This window comes from Schistocerca nitens, chromosome 9, assembly GCF_023898315.1.
Source record: "Schistocerca nitens isolate TAMUIC-IGC-003100 chromosome 9, iqSchNite1.1, whole genome shotgun sequence".
NCBI lineage: Eukaryota > Metazoa > Arthropoda > Insecta > Orthoptera > Acrididae > Schistocerca > Schistocerca nitens.
In genome coordinates, this window is record NC_064622.1 from 34,903,954 (window position 1) to 34,922,392 (window position 18,439).

The following is an 18,439-nucleotide window of genomic DNA, read 5'->3' on the forward strand; positions in this document are numbered from 1 at the left end:
TCTCTTCCCGGAATGTGCTCTCTCGTAATTTCGATAATAAACCTCTCCGTATTGCGTAACGCCTTTCTTGAAGTGTCCGCCACTGGAGCTTGTTCAGCATCTCCGTAACGCTCTCGCGCTGACTAAATGTCCCCATGACGAATCGCGCTGCTTTTCGCTGGATCATGTCTATCTCTTCTATTAATCCAACCTGGTAAGGGTCCCATACTGATGAGCAATACTCAAGAATCGGACGAACAAGCGTTTTGTAAGCTACTTCTTTCGTCGATGAGTCACATTTTCTTAGAATTCTTCCTATGAATCTCAACCTGGCGCCTGCTTTTCCCACTATTTGTTTTATGTGATCATTCCACTTCAGATCGCTCCGGATAGTAACTCCTAAGTATTTTACGGTCGTTACCGCTTCCAATGATTTACCACCTATGGCATAATCGTACTGGAATGGATTTCTGCCCCTATGTATGCGCATTATATTACATTTATCTACGTTTAGGGAAAGCTGCCAGCTGTCGCACCATTCATTAATCCTCTGCAGGTCTTCCTGGAGTACGTACGAGTCTTCTGATGTTGCTACTTTCTTGTAGACAACCGTGTCATCTGCAAATAGCCTCACGGAGCTACCGATGTTGTCAACTAAGTCATTTATGTATATTGTAAACAATAAAGGTCCTATCACGCTTCCTTGCGGTACTCCCGAAATTACCTCTACATCTGCAGATTTTGAACCGTTAAGAATGACATGTTGTGTTCTTTCTTCTAGGAAATCCTGAATCCAATCACAAACCTGGTCCGATATTCCGTAAGCTCGTATTTTTTTCACTAAACGTAAGTGCGGAACCGTATCAAATGCCTTCCTGAAGTCCAGGAATACGGCATCAATCTGCTCGCCAGTGTCTACGGCACTGTGAATTTCTTGGACAAATAGGGCGAGCTGAGTTTCACATGATCTCTGTTTGCGGAATCCATGTTGGTTATGATGAAGGAGATTTGTATTATCTAAGAACGTCATAATACGAGAACATAAAACATGTTCCATTATTCTACAACAGATTGACGTAAGCGAAATAGGCCTATAATTATTCGCATCTGATTTATGACCCTTCTTGAAAATGGGAACGACCTGCGCTTTCTTCCAGTCGCTAGGTACTTTACGTTCTTCCAGAGATCTACGATAAATTGCTGATAGAAAGGGGGCAAGTTCTTTAGCATAATCACTGTAGAATCTTACGGGTATCTCGTCTGGTCCGGATGCTTTTCCGCTACTAAGTGATAGCAGTTGTTTTTCAATTCCGATATCGTTTATTTCAATATTTTCCATTTTGGCGTCCGTGCGACGGCTGAAGTCAGGGACCGTGTTACGATTTTCCACAGTGAAACAGTTTCGGAACACTGAATTCAGTATTTCTGCCTTTCTTCGGTCGTCCTCTGTTTCGGTGCCATCGTGGTCAACGAGTGACTGAATAGGGGATTTAGATCCGCTTACCGATTTTACATATGACCAAAACTTTTTAGGGTTCTTGTTTAGATTGTTTGCCAATGTTTTATGTTCGAATTCGTTGAATGCTTCTCTCATTGCTCTCTTTACGCTCTTTTTCGCTTCGTTCAGCTTTTCCTTATCAGCTATGATTCGACTACTCTTAAACATATGATGAAGCTTTCTTTGTTTCCGTAGTACCTTTCGTACATGATTGTTATACCACGGTGGATCTTTCCCCTCGCTTTGGACCTTAGTCGGTACGAACTTATCTAAGGCATACTGGACGATGTTTCTGAATTTTTTCCATTTTTGTTCCACATCCTCTTCCTCAGAAATGAACGTTTGATGGTGGTCACTCAGATATTCTGCGATTTGTGCCCTATCACTCTTGTTAAGCAAATATATTTTCCTTCCTTTCTTGGCATTTCTTATTACACTTGTAGTCATTGATGCAACCACTGACTTATGATCACTGATACCCTCTTCTACATTCACGGAGTCGAAAAGTTCCGGTCTATTTGTTGCTATGAGGTCTAAAACGTTAGCTTCACGAGTTGGTTCTCTAACTATCTGCTCGAAGTAATTCTCGGACAAGGCAGTCAGGATAATGTCACAAGAGTCTCTGTCCCTGGCTCCAGTTCTGATTGTGTGACTATCCCATTCTATACCTGGTAGATTGAAGTCTCCCCCTATTACAATAGTATGATCACGAAACTTCTTCACGACGTTCTGCAGGTTCTCTCTGAGGCGCTCAACTACTACGGTTGCTGATGCAGGTGGTCTATAGAAGCATCCGACTATCATATCTGACCCACCTTTGATACTTAACCCAGATTATTTCACATTCGCATTCGCTAATAACTTCACTGGATATTATTGAATTCTTTACTGCTATAAATACTCCTCCACCATTGGCGTTTATCCTATCCTTGCGGTATATATTCCATTCTGTGTCTAGGATTTCGTTACTGTTCACTTCCGGTTTTAACCAACTTTCCGTTCCTAATACTATATGCGCACTATTTCCTTCAATAAGCGATACTAATTCAGGAACCTTGCCCTGGATACTCCTGCAGTTTACCAATATTACGTTAACCTTTCCTGTTTTTGGTCTCTGAGGACGGACGTTCTTTATCAACGATGCTGATGTTCTCTCTGGTAAGCCGTCAGGTATTTTATCGTTTCGCCCAAGGGGGGGTCCCTCTAACCTAAAAAACCCCCGTGTGCACGCCACACGTGCTCTGCTACCCTAGTAGCTGCTTCCGGTGTGTAGTGCACGCCTGACCTGTCTAGGGGGGCCCTACAGTTCTCCACCCAATAACGGAGGTTGTTAGCCGAAATATCGTGGCAAGAAGTCGAATTAATCTAACTGCAATCTTGAAACTTCATGGAGTACTCCTTACGCAGGGGAGATTTCAAGAACGAAGAGAAATTTTACTTACATGACTAGGCACGCGGTGCACTTTATACGCCAAACGAGATGCACTCATGCTTAAACTTCTTACAGGACAATGGACACAACCTATCAGCACGGTGAACGAAGCAATAATAACGAAGCAGTTGTTGCCCATATCTAACAAAGGATCTAAACTGGAACAAATTAAACTTAATTTGAATTTGGCGTACTTTAAACGCCAGTGCGCTCTCTGAAGGGTTAATAACATCTTAGAATGTATGTGCCCAGAGGATAAATACGAATTTTGTACAGCTGGAACAGCTCTTGCCATTGTTCGAAGCAGTTAGGAAGGCTGATAGAACGAGCATCGAGGAAAATAACTTGGTCTTGGCACAGGAGAAGGGTAAACCGGTTTTTCTTTGGGGTGTATAAGAGGGAGGAAGGAAGGTGTCGTGGGTGTAAACGGCAGGGTCATTTAGTGAGGAACTGTCCTGACAAGCTGAAAGACACTAGCAGATGACGCCAGAGAAAGAGGGGGCTGAGAAACCGTCTCAGGCTGTAAGAAGATATTTGCGGCCCCCTCCCCTCGGGATGCTTTTATATGCAGGGAGATTAATGAGAACCTGTTTGTGCACTGCTGGACACGAGCTGTTTCGCGACATTGGTTAATAAGGAATTTTATAATACAGATAAAGTGACTTATAAGTTTGGATCCCTATGACGCAAGGAGGAAGTGTGCAAAGGTAGTCAGTTAAGTAATATGTTTTTATTGGGAGACCTGGACGTAACCTTATGCATTAACAAATTTACATGGCACTTTCAGGTCTTGGTGGCGGAAGAATTATCAGTACTAATGATTGTGAGGGCGAATTTCGTTTACCGCGTGGGGTAGTCCCTAACTGAAGTGACAGGGAGTTTTCTTTCAGTTTGAGCCGCATTGCAATTTTGAATTTTGTAAACATGTTGTACAAGTTGGTGTACCCACGGTGGTTATCAGTCGTGATTCTAATCTTCGAATTAAGTAATTTAATCGGTGAAAAGCGGGAGCAGTTGGAACAGTTATATCGGGAATTTAAGAATGTTCTTACTAACCGGCTAGACCTGGCCGAGTATAAAATAGAACTGAGTGAAACCATTACAGGTGGCAGGGGATGAAATTTGAGGGATGGTGTGATTAGATCATCTAAGTCATTTTACATTTTCTTAGTCCTGAAACTGAAGGGTTGGTTAGGTCAGTGGTTGATTATCGCGTGCTTAATGAGAAAATCTTCTTGCAATCCTTTCCTTTGCCGGATTTACACTTTTTCTTTGCGAGCTTCTAGAAAGCTGAAGTGTATACAACATTTGATCTTAACTAGGCATATTTTCAGCTGCCGTTAGCAGGAGAATTTAAGCCAGCAATTATCTTTGTGACCGACTGAAATCTTTACGAGTACGATTGGGTTCCGTTCGGCCTCTCAATCGGGGCAGCGGTGTTGTCACGCATGTTGGACAACGTTTTCTCTGATATGAAGTTCACTTGCATGTATTGTTACTTGGATTATTTAGTCATTTTTAGTCGGGATTGTCCAAAACAAATAGGGCATGTTAGGGAAGTACTCAAGCGTGTGTGGAAGGCCGGATTTACGGTCAGATTCTTCAAGTGAAATTTGCACAATTAGAGACACTCTCTTGCTGGGACATACAGTATCCTCCGTGGGAGTCAGAAATGATCAAACTTGAACTGAAGACGCCAGTAGGCCAGAGAGAGAAAGAGCCAGGAATTAACTGATATCAACATAAGCACCTTCTTATTATCAAGGCCACCCTTAACCCCCACTGTGAACCTCAACCCCCACCCCCAGCGCTCTGCCCCGCATGTTGCTCTCGTCCTTGTCATCATTCTGTCAGCCAATAGAATTCAAACTCACTTCCTCACCCTTCGAACAATTTTTTTATAATATTATTGCAAAAGTGTCATCATTTCCTATTTATACTTCAAGGATGAAGGGGTTCCCACTGCTTTCGAGGAAGTACGCTCTTCATTCTAGCTCATTGCTCAGATATTAGTTATAGTAAATCAATTTTTTTGGCCAAAAGTGTCTGACGGCATCACACATGTGCTACACATATACGTCACGTTGTGCTACATCGCTGTCTCACTTGAGACACACATACCAGTGAAAAATCACAGCAGTATAAAGTAACGACGTCATTGCATAGTCTGCAAAAACTAGTTCAGTGGCACTGAAGCCGGGAATTGGTAGTACTGGGTGTACAACAGGAAAACTGGTAAAAAAGAAATGGCGGTTTGTTAGCATGTCAAATCGAGAAATTGGTAAAGTGCTTGTGTAACTGGTAAAATACTGTTGCGACATCGCAGATACACTACAGTTACACCCTACAATTACGTTTGCTATATGTACTTCAAGGAAATACTGGAAATGTACGACCTCGAAGTCAAGAAACGAAAACTTGTGTACTTGGCGTGAAGAACTGCCCAGTCGATGCTTTGCCTGTAAGCGCTACAAGACACCACCGTGTCCTGTCTTTTACATTCTTACACGGTAAAGCGTATATTTTTTTTTGAGTCATCAGTCTTCTTATTTGGTTGATGCATCCTATCATGAATTTCTGTCCTGGGTCAACCTCCTCATCTCAGAATCTCACGTCCGATCTAAGACCTCAGTTAGTTACTGTACACATTCCAATCTCTTGCTTCCTCTACAGTTTTTACTCTTTGCAGCTCCCTCTAGTACCCAGAGTTTACTCACTGTCCCTTCTTCTTGCCAGCGTTTTCCACGTATTTCTGGGGAGAAACCTCCTCTTTCCTTACCTTATCAGCCCAACTAATTTTCAACATTCGACTGTGGCACCACATCTCAGATGCTTCGATCTTTGGTTCCGGTTTTCCCGCAGTCCATGTTTCACTTCTATGCAATGCTGTGCTCCGAAAGTAAATTCTCAGAAATTTCTCTATAAAATTAAAGTCTATGTTTGATACTAAAGCCGGCCGAAGTGGCCGTGCGGTTAAAGGCGCTGCAGTCTGGAACCGCAAGACCGCTACGGTCGCAGGTTCGAATCCTGCCTCGGGCATGGATGTTTGTGATGTACTTAGGTTAGTTAGGTTTAACTAGTTCTAAGTTCTAGGGGACTAATGACCTCAGAAGTTGAGTCCCATAGTGCTCAGAGCCATTTGAACCATTTTGATACTAATAGACTTCTCATGTTCAGAAATGATTGTTTTCCAGTGCTGGTCTGCTTTTTATGTCCTTCTAATTCCGTCTGTCATGGGTTATTTCGCTACCCAGGTAGCAGAATTCCTTAACTTCTTCTTCTTCGTGATCACCAACTATGATGTTAAGTTCCCCGCTGTTCTCATTTCTGCTACATTTCATTACTTTCGTCTTACTTCGATTTACTCTCAGTCCATATTTATATCCATCAGACTGTTCATTCCATTCAACAGATCCTGTAATTTTTCTTCACTTTCACTGAGGGTAGCAACGTCACAAGTGAATCTTAACTTCACTATCCTTTCACCTTAAATTTCTTCCGAGACTGCCCTTTTTAGAAATATCCATTCCTCTTCAACTGAACTGTCTACTGAGCTATTCACTATCGCTGTATCTATAGCCTCAGAGAACTTCAGACATATCTCTTCATTCCTTAGTACTTCCGTATCCTACTACTTTGCGCATTGATTCTAGCTGACTACTCTATTGAACTTCAGCTTACTCTTCACCATTACCAATATGTGATGTGACTCTATACCATCTCCTGGATACGTCTGACAATATAATTTCTGATTTCGTAGTCCCTGCCTGACCGATATGCAATCTAACTGGAATCTTCCTGTATCTTCTGGCCTCTTACAAGTATACGTCTTCCTCTTGTAATTCTTGAACAGAGTATTCGCTGCTACCATTTGAATTTTTTTGCGGAACTCAGTTAGGCTTTCTCCTTTCTTAGTCCTACTACCAAGCCAATATTCTCCCCTAAACCTTCCTTCTACTCCTTCCCCTTAACCGCGTTCCAATCCCTCATGACTATTAGATTTCCATCCATCACACACTGACTCACCCGCTCAATATCCTCATATACTTCCTCTTCATCTTCTGCTTATGATGTCGGCAAGCATACCTGAACTATGAGATACTGTGTTTGGACGACGACATGATCCGTCTACAACCCGTGAAGAATATCAGCATACCTGAATTATTGTTGTCAGTGTTGGTTTGTTGTCGATTTTGATGAGAATAACTCTGTCACTAAACTGTTCACAGTAACCCACTCTCTGTCCTGCCTTCCTATTCACAACGAATCCTACTTGGCCTACCAGAAATCCTTGCCTTCTTTTCATTTCACTTCACTGAGCCCCACTACAGCTAGCTTCCCTACTACGTCCAAACTTTTGACATTCCACACCCCAAAACGTAGAACGTTATCCTTTCGTTGGGTATTCATTCTTCTTCTCATGGTCATCTCCTTTCCGGAGACTCGAATGAGGGATTATTCCAGAATCGTTTACCAATGGAGAGATCAGAATGAGATTCTCACTTTGCAGCGGAGTCTGCGCTGCTATGAAACTTCCTGGCAGATTAAAACTGTGTGCTGGGCCGAGACTCGAATTCGGGACGGGTCGTGGATCGTACTTGGGTAGCTCAGTGGTAGAGCACTTGCCCGCGAAAGGCAAAGGTCCCGAGTTCGAGTCTCGGTCCAGCACACAGTTTTAATCTGCCAGGAAGTTTCAATGCAGAGATCGTCATGACGCTTTTTGAATTATGGGCCACATGAGCTGTAGATACACACTGTGTGTCTTTAACGCAGTGGTTTCCATTGCCTTCTGCATCCTCATGCCGTTGATCATTGTTGATTCTTCAGCCTATTAGGGAAGTTTCCCACCTCCAAGGGCAAGAAAGTGCCGTGAACGTCAGTCCGCTCCTCAACCCCGTCTTTGACAAGGGCACCGGTTGAATGAGGGTGGTTTCTTACGCTGGAAGTCATCGTCCAGCAGTGATGATGATTTTTATTCCAAGTTTAAACAATGATGAGTTTCTAAAAGGGTGCCACGGTCGGTTTCATTACTAATCATAGACGCTACCCCTAGACAAGGGGTTCGTAATTACGCAGGTCAGTTCTTTTACCTTTCGTATAAACAGTAACCACTTGCGCTTCTCTCCAATCGTTTGGGACTTTTGGATGGGTAAGAGATTCGTGATAAACGCAATCTAATTAATGGGTCAGTGCTGCAGAGTACTGTCTGTAACACCGATTTGGGATTCCACCTGGACCTTGCGCCTTACTTATTTTCAATTTTTTCAGTTGCATCTCTAAGCCAGGGATTCCTATTTCTTTGTTCCCCCTGCGGAGGACTGTACAAAGATATGTTTGGATGATCCACATGATTGAACGATTTCTTAAACGCGAAATTTAAAACTTCAACTTTCCTTTTGCTGATTTCTATTGCCACCTCAGACTGGTGACTGGGTAGATGTCTTTGGCTGGATTGCTGATTTCACGTGTGACTGGAATTTTCTCAGGTTGTCGGCAAGATCTTTCGCTAAGATATGACTTGTGGAAGTTGTTATATGCTTCACACATTGATCTTCTTATGGCCACATAAATTTCTACTAACTCTGGTCCGTCAACAATCGCGTGTTTTTTTTTTTTTTTGTGGCACAATCTGTGCATCCTCAGAATTTTTTGAAATTTATTATTAAACCACCGAGGGTCGTTTCCATTCTTAAACCACTTACTGGGCACATACGTCTCCAGAATTCGAATAAAAAAAGTTTAAACTTTGCCCCTCATTCCTCTGCTTCCGTTTCTTAGAGATGAATGATGTCCATTCATTTTCTAAGTGGAATGCTAACAACTGCTTATCTGCCTTTTCTAGCATAAATATTCTCCTATCTTTCTTGACGGATTTATTAACTTTATTAACGATCGTTGTTATGATGACATCGTGAACACGACTCCCTGTCACTATACTGACACTGTTGATAAGGTCAGTCCTGTTTGTAAGTACAAAGTCTAAGATATTTCCACTGCGTGTGAGTTGTGTAACTAGCTGTTCAAGGCAGTTTCCGGAAAGCGTGTTCCAAAGTTCTTGATAACACTGCCTTTTTGTGCCACGTGTAGTGAACTGATAGACGTCCCAGTCGGCAGATTAAAGTTGCTTCCAACTAATATGGCATGATATGGGTTCTTCTGCGCCACTGAGCGTAGACTTCCCTTGAATGATTCTACAACTGTTACGCCGGAATCATTTAAGCACTCCGTCTTCAGGCCACAAGTGGCCCATCGGGACCATCCGACCGCCGTATCATCCTCGGTAGAGGATGCAGAGAGAAGGGGCGTGTGGTCAGCACACCGCTCTCCCAGTCGTTATGATGGTTTTCTTTGACCTGAGCCGCTATTGCTCGGTCGAGTATCTTCTCGATTGGCTACACGAGGCTGAGTGCACCCCGAAGCCGGAATCAGTTGGGCGGTAAAAACTTTCGATAATTAACTTGAGTTCACCTAGGCTTGGTACTAGTTTCCAGATAACTTAGTTTAGACTACGATACAAACAATGTTTTTTTTCCACCTGCTATGGTGTCTAATCTGTCTTTTAGACATATGGTCCATGCCTTACTAAATATTTCAGAGCTTTCTACTTCGGACTTGAGCCACCTCTCGGTTTCGAGAATAATTTGAGCGCGACAGATTTCCTGCAGGGCAGTAACTTCAGGAAATCTATTACGGATATTTCAACAATTTACTGTTAAAATTTTGACAGTCGAAGTTTCTTTACTGTATATGCGATTTGATTCCCCTCTACGAGTATCGACTGGTGAGCATTCACCACAAAATTACCACCTAGGCTAAAAAACCCTATGCGCACTCTTCAACAATTTCGCTACCCGAGTAGCTGCTTCTTTTGTGCAGTGCACCCCTTACCCACCCGGGGAGTTCTAAAACTTTCCACCCCATAATGCAGGTCCAGAAATCAGCAACCACGACTGTCACAGAATCGATAGGGTGTCTATCTCCGCTCCAAACCAGAAGATCCCATTCGCCTCTGAGTGCGATTCTGCAAATTGTGATCTCAGTTTGCACCCGGCAAGCGAGGTGAGCAGTCTTCACGAATTCCCACACGAGTAGCCTCAGAGCCCAGGCGATTGGTGCAGATGTGAGCCGAAACACCCTGCACGCTCGACAGCCACAAGCAATGCCTCCTCCAGCGATGTGCCCACTCGCACACTGCTGAAGGAGCGGCCACCTGTCCACTCACAGGGTGGATGGTCGAAGCCAGACGGTCAGCCTCCACACTGGCTCTCCACTTCGAGCGGCGAGACCTCGTAACAATCGGCTACTCACCTGGCAGTGAACGCGGATGTCTGGTGTCGGCTGAAAGGTGCTCCGACAGCAGAATCGGTGGGCGAAACAGGTAACACCTGAGGTATCCCACGTGACGCACCAGTGTCTTCGCTGCTGTCATACTCCGAGGCAGCGGCCTGCAGACCACTGACCGTGGCCATAAGCGTCTTCAGCTGTCACGAAATGCAATCAGCTCCGCACGCAGTACGCACACAACCTATTCATAACACTACTACTATTTTTCACGATTAAATTATGAAAACAAACAGAAAAAGTTGACTATGTGACTCGATAGTCACCTAATTAAACTTTACAAGCACACAAAGACACGCAAACAACTTAAGAATTAAACTGAGAGCACAAGAAAAGCTAAATACGCTGCTTACCAGTCTCCTCGTCCCTGAAAGACAAAATGGTTCAAATGGCTCTGAGCACTATGGGACTCAACTGCTGTGGTCATTAGTCCCCTAGAACTTACAACTACTTAAACCTAACTAACCTAAGGACATCACACACATCCATGCCCGAGGCAGGATTCGAACCTGCGACCGTAGCAGTCACACGGTTCCGGACTGCGCGCCTATAACCGCGAGACCACGGCGGCCGGCCCCTGAAAGACAAAATACAGCATTAGGCCCAGAAAAAGGCCACTGTGACGATCGCCGAAACGTCGGTTTCATCCAGAGATACGAGGGCAGTTCAATAAGTAATGCAACACATTTTTTTTCTCGGCCAATTTTGGTTGAAAAAACCGGAAATTTCTTGTGGAATATTTTCAAACATTCCCGCTTCGTCTCGTATAGTTTCATTGACTTCCGACAGGTGGCAGCGCTGCACGGAGCTGTTAAAATGGCGTCTGTAACGGATGTGCGTTGCATACAACGGGCAGTGATCGAGTTTCTTTTGGCGGAAAACCAGGGCATCTCAGATATTCATAGGCGCTTGCAGAATGTCTACGGTGATCTGGCAGTGGACAAAAGCACGGTGAGTCGTTGGGCAAAGCGTGTGTCATCATCGCCGCAAGGTCAAGCAAGACTGTCTGATCTCCCGCGTGCGGGCCGGCCGTGCACAGCTGTGACTCCTGCAATGGCGGAGCGTGCGAACACACTCGTTCGAGATGATCGACGGATCACCATCAAACAACTCAGTGCTCAACTTGACATCTCTGTTGGTAGTGCTGTCACAATTGTTCACCAGTTGAGATATTCAAAGGTTTGTTCCCGCTGGGTCCCTCGTTGTCTAACCGAACACCATAAAGAGCAAAGGAGAACCATCTGTGCGGAATTGCTTGCTCGTCATGTGGCTGAGGGTGACAATTTCTTGTCAAAGATTGTTACAGGCGATGAAACATGGGTTCATCACTTCGAACCTGAAACAAAACGGCAATCAATGGAGTGGCGCCACACCCACTCCCCTACCAAGAAAAAGTTTAAAGCCATACCCTCAGCCGGTAAAGTCGTGGTTACAGTCTTCTGGGACGCTGAAGGGGTTATTCTGTTCGATGTCCTTCCCCATGGTCAAACGATCAACTCTGAAGTGTATTGTGCTACTCTTCAGAAATTGAAGAAACGACTTCAGCGTGTTCGTAGGCACAAAAATCTGAACGAACTTCTCCTTCTTCATGACAACGCAAGACCTCACACAAGTCTTCGCACCGAGAGGAGCTCACAAAACTTCAGTGGACTGTTCTTCCTCATGCACCCTACAGCCCCGATCTCGCACCGTCGGATTTCCATATGTTTGGCCCAATGAAGGACGCAATCCGTGGGAGGCACTACGCGGATGATGAAGAAGTTATTGATGCAGTACGACGTTGGCTCCGACATCGACCAGTGGAATGGTACCGTGCTGGCATACAGGCCCTCATTTCAAGGTGGCGTAAGGCCGTAGCATTGAATGGAGATTACGTTGAAAAATAGTGTTGTGTAGCTAGAAGATTGGGGAATAACCTGGTGTATTTCAATGCTGAATAAAACAACCCCTGTTTCAGAAAAAAAATGTGTTGCATTACTTATTGAACTGCCCTCGTAGTTATTTTACAATATGACTTAGCGCAGTACTCAGAAAACTTTTAAATTAAAATGAAACTATTTTGTGTTAATCAGTATGCCCATGGCACTACATCAATGATCCTGCAATATTTGAAGAAATATGTAGACTAGCATACGTAGGGTATACCGTATGTTACAAAGTATCTGCCAGACGTTATAATCACTTAGTCTATACAGGAGCAGTACGTCATCAAATTAAAACAGCTAAGAGCTTCTGGGCGAAACATAGATGAAGATATATTTTTTTTTCCAAATGCATGTTCAGCATTTTGGCCACATATCTAGCAGAGATCGCCTCCAGCTCACATCAAACGACATTAAAGCGACTGATAATCTCCTTGCGGCCAAAGGTTTGGTGGAGCGCCAGTAGTACTAGGGCAAGACAATGGGTTATGGTTAGTTTATACAGAATGTTACGTTCTTAAATCAGCTTAAAAAAAAGAGAGTAGAATGCCAGTGGGCCAGCCGCTGCGGCCGACCGGTTCGAGGCGCTTTAGTCGGGAACCGCGCTGCTGCTACGGTCGCAGGTTCGAATCTAGCCTCGGACATGGATGTGTATGATATCCTTAGTTTAGTTTAGTTTAAGTAGTTCTAAGAGACTGATGACCTCAGATGTTAAGTCCCATAGTGCTTAGAGCCATTTGAACCATTTGAATTCCAGTAGTCTACTGCTTGTCAGTATAACCTAAGGCCCTGCTGACCGATGTTTTGTATTGTCTTGTCACTTATGTCCCCCAGTGCCATGGATCAGCCAATTATAAACGTGTCAGAAACACTCAGATATTTTGGAATTTGTTACCTCTCATTCGTGCTAAGCAAAACTGTTTTCCTACATTTTTTGACAAACTATGTAACACATGTAATCATCGATAATACAACAGCCGTACGATGCCATCTTCTACATCAGCTGACTTGGAAAGCTTGAGTGCTTTAGTTAATCGGAGATTTAAAATGTTACCCTAACGGTTTGGTTCTCTGTCTGCTCGAAGTAATTCTCAGAAGACATTCAAAACGATCTCTCACGACATATTCTCTCTGCCACGAGTTTTAATTGCTTGGCTCTCTCTTTATATAGCTGGGAAATTGAAATCTTTCCCTATTACATCGGTATGGTCGGAAAACTTGAAACTTCCCCTTTGATCAATTATACACGACTGTCCTTAACCTGATACACAATATTTTTTTAGCGCAACGCAATCTGACTTTCAAAAATCTCTACAAAAGAATAGCCCTGACTAACATTAAACTATACCTTTCACAAATCACTTCCCTGACAAAAATCTTCGCTACTCAAGCTACTGCAATACAGCGAACGGCACTACTGCCAGCTAAATAAAAGATTCAAACTACTGAAGGCACTAACTACTGATAGGGATAGTTAGCAAATGAAAGATATTAATAGAGAACAAACAATGTATTTACCTTGATATCATCATATATAAATATAGCAGTTCACGACAAATTTCAAAACTCCGCCATCTCTCTCCCCACATCCACCACTGCTGGCGGCTCGCCTCCAACTGCGCAACGCTACGCGCTGTTCACAGCCAGCTGCCTAACACTACAATGGCGAGTATTATAACAATGCAAAGCAGCCACAGACTGCACACAGCACAGCCAGTGATTTTCATACAGAGGTGGCGTTACCAATAAAAAAACCTAAACAGCCTACTTACAAACTTACTCGCAATATTCTCCACGTATTCTCTGAAGCGCTCTGCCACCGCGGTTATTGAGACAGGTGACCAATAAAATCATCCGATTACATCTTATGCTTACCTTTACCCAGGTCAATTCACGTTTCGGATTCTGTCATACTCTCTGTACTGAGGCGTGAAACTGAGTATTGCGGGAGCTTCTCCTCCCACTGGCTCAGTCTATCGCACCAGCATGTGTGAGAGTCTCGATTCGTGCCAGAGACTGTGCGCGGCAACACAAGGGCAGTAGTATCACAACCCTGGTGTTTCCTGGTTATGTGCAAGTCAGCAAAAGTCCGTCTGCTGTACGGAGAGAAACCAGCTACATCGACTGTGGCCAACACCGGGTACACTGTGGGAATGGCTGACCATCCTGCGGCACATCGCAGGAAGCCCGTCATTGTAATGGTGGCCTTCAGTGGCCTGGCCAGGTATCTGCTGGAATTGGAACAGAAGTCTGCAGTACCAGGCCAAACGGACGATATCTGTTGTGGCGTAACAAGCTAGCTACGCCACACTGAGAAGTAGCCGAAAGGGCACGCGTCAACTCACGCCGTCTTGCGTTAAGTCTGAAACAGGATACTTTATGAATGCTATAAAGAAAAGAACGGAGCTTCTCGTATACTTAACTTTTATTCACTTCTGCGGTACATCGCTCTTGATAATACAAGTGAGACTCTCTCCAGATATGGTTAATGGCGCCTTGCTAGGTCGTAGCCATGGACTTAGCTGAAGGCTATTCTAACTGTCTCTCGGCAACTGAGAGAAAGGCTTCGTACGTGTAGTCGCTAGCAATGTCGTCCGTACAACTGGGGCGAGTGCTCGTACGTCTCTCTAGACCTGCCATGTGGTGGCGCTCGGTCTGCGATCACACAGTGGCGACACGCGGGTCTGACATGTACTAATGGACCGCGGCCGATTTAAAGCTACCACCTAGCAAGTGTGGTGTCTAGCGGTGACACCACAATATCGATTTGGGCCAGCACTGGCGGTCGCTGTGGCAGCAGCTGAAGACTTTTGGGGCAACACTGGGGGCCTTGTGAAGCACTAAAGGTCTTGTACGGTGCAGTGGGCATACTTGTTCTGTATCGGCTTGGCTGACCAAAGAGTCGTCACGGGATGGCAGCTACATCTACGTCATACTCCGCAAACCACGTAATGGTTTGTGGCGGAGGGTACTTTTTGTACCACTGACTGAGCCCTCCAACACTGTTCCACTCGCGATTAGCGCTTTGGAAGAATGATTGTCAGCAAGCCTCTGCACTGCCTCTAATTTCTCGAATTTTTTCCTGGTGGAGCCCGCGAGGCGTAAGTGGGTGGAACCAATATGTTGTCCGACTCTTCGCGGGAAGTACTTTCTCGAAATTTCTCCGAGATGCCCAACACCTCTCTTGTAACGTCTGCCAATGGAGTTTTTTGAGGATCTCCGTAACGCTCTTGGGCCGACTAAGCGACCCCCCCGCCCCCCCCCCCCTTCCTACGTGGTAAGGATCGAAATTTGATGAACAATACTCAAGAATCGATCGAACTAGCGCCTTGTTACTCATTCCTTCCTGGGTCATATACATTTTCTTAAGATTCTTCTGACATCTGATTTTCGCACTGTTTGTTTTATGACGTCATTCCACTTAAGGTCTCTCTGGAGAGTTACTCCTAGACATTTTACGGCAGATCTGTTTCAAGCTGTTTGTCATCAACGGATTTGTTGTACAGTAGGTGATATCTTTTCCTATGTATACGCAATAAGTTACACTTATTTACATTCAGGATCAACTGCCAGAGCCTGCACCATTCATCAGTCATTCTGAAAATCGTTACTATATTTTGGCGTTGCTACTTTGTTGTAGACAACCTTGTCATCTGCGAACAGCCTTAAAGAGCATCCGACGCTTTCTACTAGAACATTTACATATATTGTAAATAGTAACGGTCCTCTCACACTTCATTGGGGTACTCCGGAAATAATCTGTGGATTTCGCTCTCTTAAGAGTGACGTGTTGAGTTCTATATGCAAGGAAGTCTTCAATCCAGTCACAAATCTGCTCCGATACTCGATAAGCTCGTATATTTTCACTAAATAGCAGCGTGGGACGGTGCCAAATGCCTTCCTGAAGTCTAGGAACACGGCATCAACCTGAGCGCCGTTGAATACGCCGCTGTGGATCTTACGGAGGAACAGAGCGAGCTTTGTTTCGCTGGATCTCTGTTTGCGGAATCCATGTTGATTTTTATAGAGGAGATTTTCATTCTCCAAAAACTTCATAATTCTTGAGCATGAAATATGTTCCATAATTTTATAACAGACTGATGTTGACGGCGTAGGTCCATAATTGTGTGCATCTCTCCTACGGCCCTTATTAAAAACGAGTACAACCTGCGCTGTCTTCCAGTAGCTAGGTACCCTTCATTGCTCAAGCGATCTACGACAAATTACTGCTGGAAGGGGAGAAAGTTCTTTCGCATAATCTTTGTAGAATCTTATTGGAATCTCATCTGGTCCTGAAACCTTTCCTCTACTAAGCGATTGCAGTTTTTTTTTCTTCTCCTCTATCTGTTATCTCAATATCTGCCATTTCGGCGTTTGCATGTCGATTGAAACGAGGGACCATGTTACAACCTTCCGCGGTGAAACAATTTCTTAAGACAGAATTCTGTATTTCGCCATTATCCGAGTTATCTTCCGTTTCGGTGCCAGTACGGTCACTGAATGAACCAATAGATGATATTGACCCACATACTAGTTTCACATACGACCAAAACCTCTTGGGGTTTTTACTCAGATCGGTTGACAAAGTTTTACCTGCAAAGTCATTGAACGCTCTCTCATTGCTCTCTTTACGCTCATTTTCGCTTCGTTCAGCTTTTGTTTGTCATCTAGGTTTTTACTTCTCTTGTATCAGAGATGAAGCGACAGTACGGAGCGTGGGAGGTGACATCGCCTTGTGCCAGCACCGCGTGCCACTGGCTCGGTGGCAGACAACTTGTGTTGCAGCGTCAGTGTCTGCCCAGACCTGTCTTTTGTCGGCGTGGCTACGGAGGGGGTTTGCCGTAGTCAACTGTGGAACGTGTCACAGTGAGTGCCACAATTAGAGTTCGTTGATGGCCAGCAAGCGAGGAACATGGAATGAAGAGCGCCATGGATCTGCACAGCGTGCTGTGCACGGTCGTAATGGTCAATGCAGGGGGTGAACAGCTGTACAGAGACCTTTTGAACTTGGAGAGCATGTGGCGTCTTTTGTTCCTGGTGTGCAGGTGGTCTAGGGGTAGCGTCTTTGATTCGTAATCGAAAACGTCGGTCCCGGGTTCGATCCCCGCCACTGCCTGAATTTTGATAAATAATCAGCATTGGCGGCCGACGACTTCCGGCATAAGAAGTCAGCCTCATTTTGCCAACGGCCTTGTCAAAGAGGGCGGAGGAGCGGATAGAGGCTCAGGGCACTCTCTTGTCCTAGGGGTGGGAAATTGCCCCTAAAGGCGGAAGAATCAGCAATGATCAACGACATGGAAGGAAGACAAGGGTCTCTGGTCAGACGAGTATCGGGTAATATCAACAGCAGCAGAAAATGGTATAACAGATGTAGGATTCGTTATGAATAGGAAGGTAGGGCAGAGGGTGTGTTACTGTGAACAGTTCAGTGACTGGGTTGTTCTAATCAGAATCGACAGCAGACCAACACCGATAACGATAGTTCAGGTATACATGCCGACGTCGCAACCTGAAGATGAACAGATAGAGAAAGTGTATGAGGATATCGAAAGGGTAATGCAGTATGTAAAGGGGGACGAAAATCTAATAGTCATCGGCGACTGGAATGCAGTTGTAGGGGAAAGAGTAGAAGAAAAGCTTACAGGAGAATATGGGCTTGGGACGAGCAATGAAAGAGGAGAAAGACTAATTGATTTCTGTAACAAGTTTCAGCTAGTAATAGCGAATACCCTGTTCAAGAATCACAAGAGGAGGAGGTATACTTGGAAAAGGTCGGGAGATACGGGAAGATTTCAATTAGATTACATCATGGTAAGACAGAGATTCCGAAATCAGATACTGGATTGTAAGGCGTACCTAGGAGCAGATATAGACTCAGATCACAATATAGTAGTGATGAAGAGTAGGCTGAAGTTCAAGACATTAGTCAGGAAGAATCAATACGCAAAGAAGTGGGATACGGAAGTACTAAGGAATGACGAGATACGTTTGAAGTTCTCCAACGCTATAGATACAGCAATAAGGAATAGCGCAGTAGGCAGTACAGTTGAAGAGGAATGGACTTCTCTAAAAAGGGCCATCACAGAAGTTGGGAAGGAAAACATAGGTACAAAGAAGGTAACTGCGAAGAAACCATGGGTAACAGAAGAAATACTTCAGTTGATTGATGAAAGGAGGAAGTACAAACATGTTCCGGGAAAATCAGGAATACAGAAATACAAGTCGCTGAGGAATGAAATAAATAGGAAGTGCAGGGAAGCTAAGACA

General features: G+C 44.4%; 1 protein-coding gene across 1 annotated transcript in view; it reads right to left on the reverse strand.

The window, feature by feature from the left end:
- LOC126203541 (trypsin 3A1-like) overlaps positions 1-2,967 on the reverse strand; it is an 80,415-nt gene extending 77,448 nt beyond the window's left edge. Inside the window, exon 1 of the mRNA XM_049937865.1 lies at positions 2,920-2,967. Within this exon, the coding sequence (XP_049793822.1) occupies positions 2,920-2,967 (48 nt within the window). The remainder of the gene's footprint in view (positions 1-2,919) is intronic.
- Positions 2,968-18,439: the final 15,472 nt, after the last annotated feature.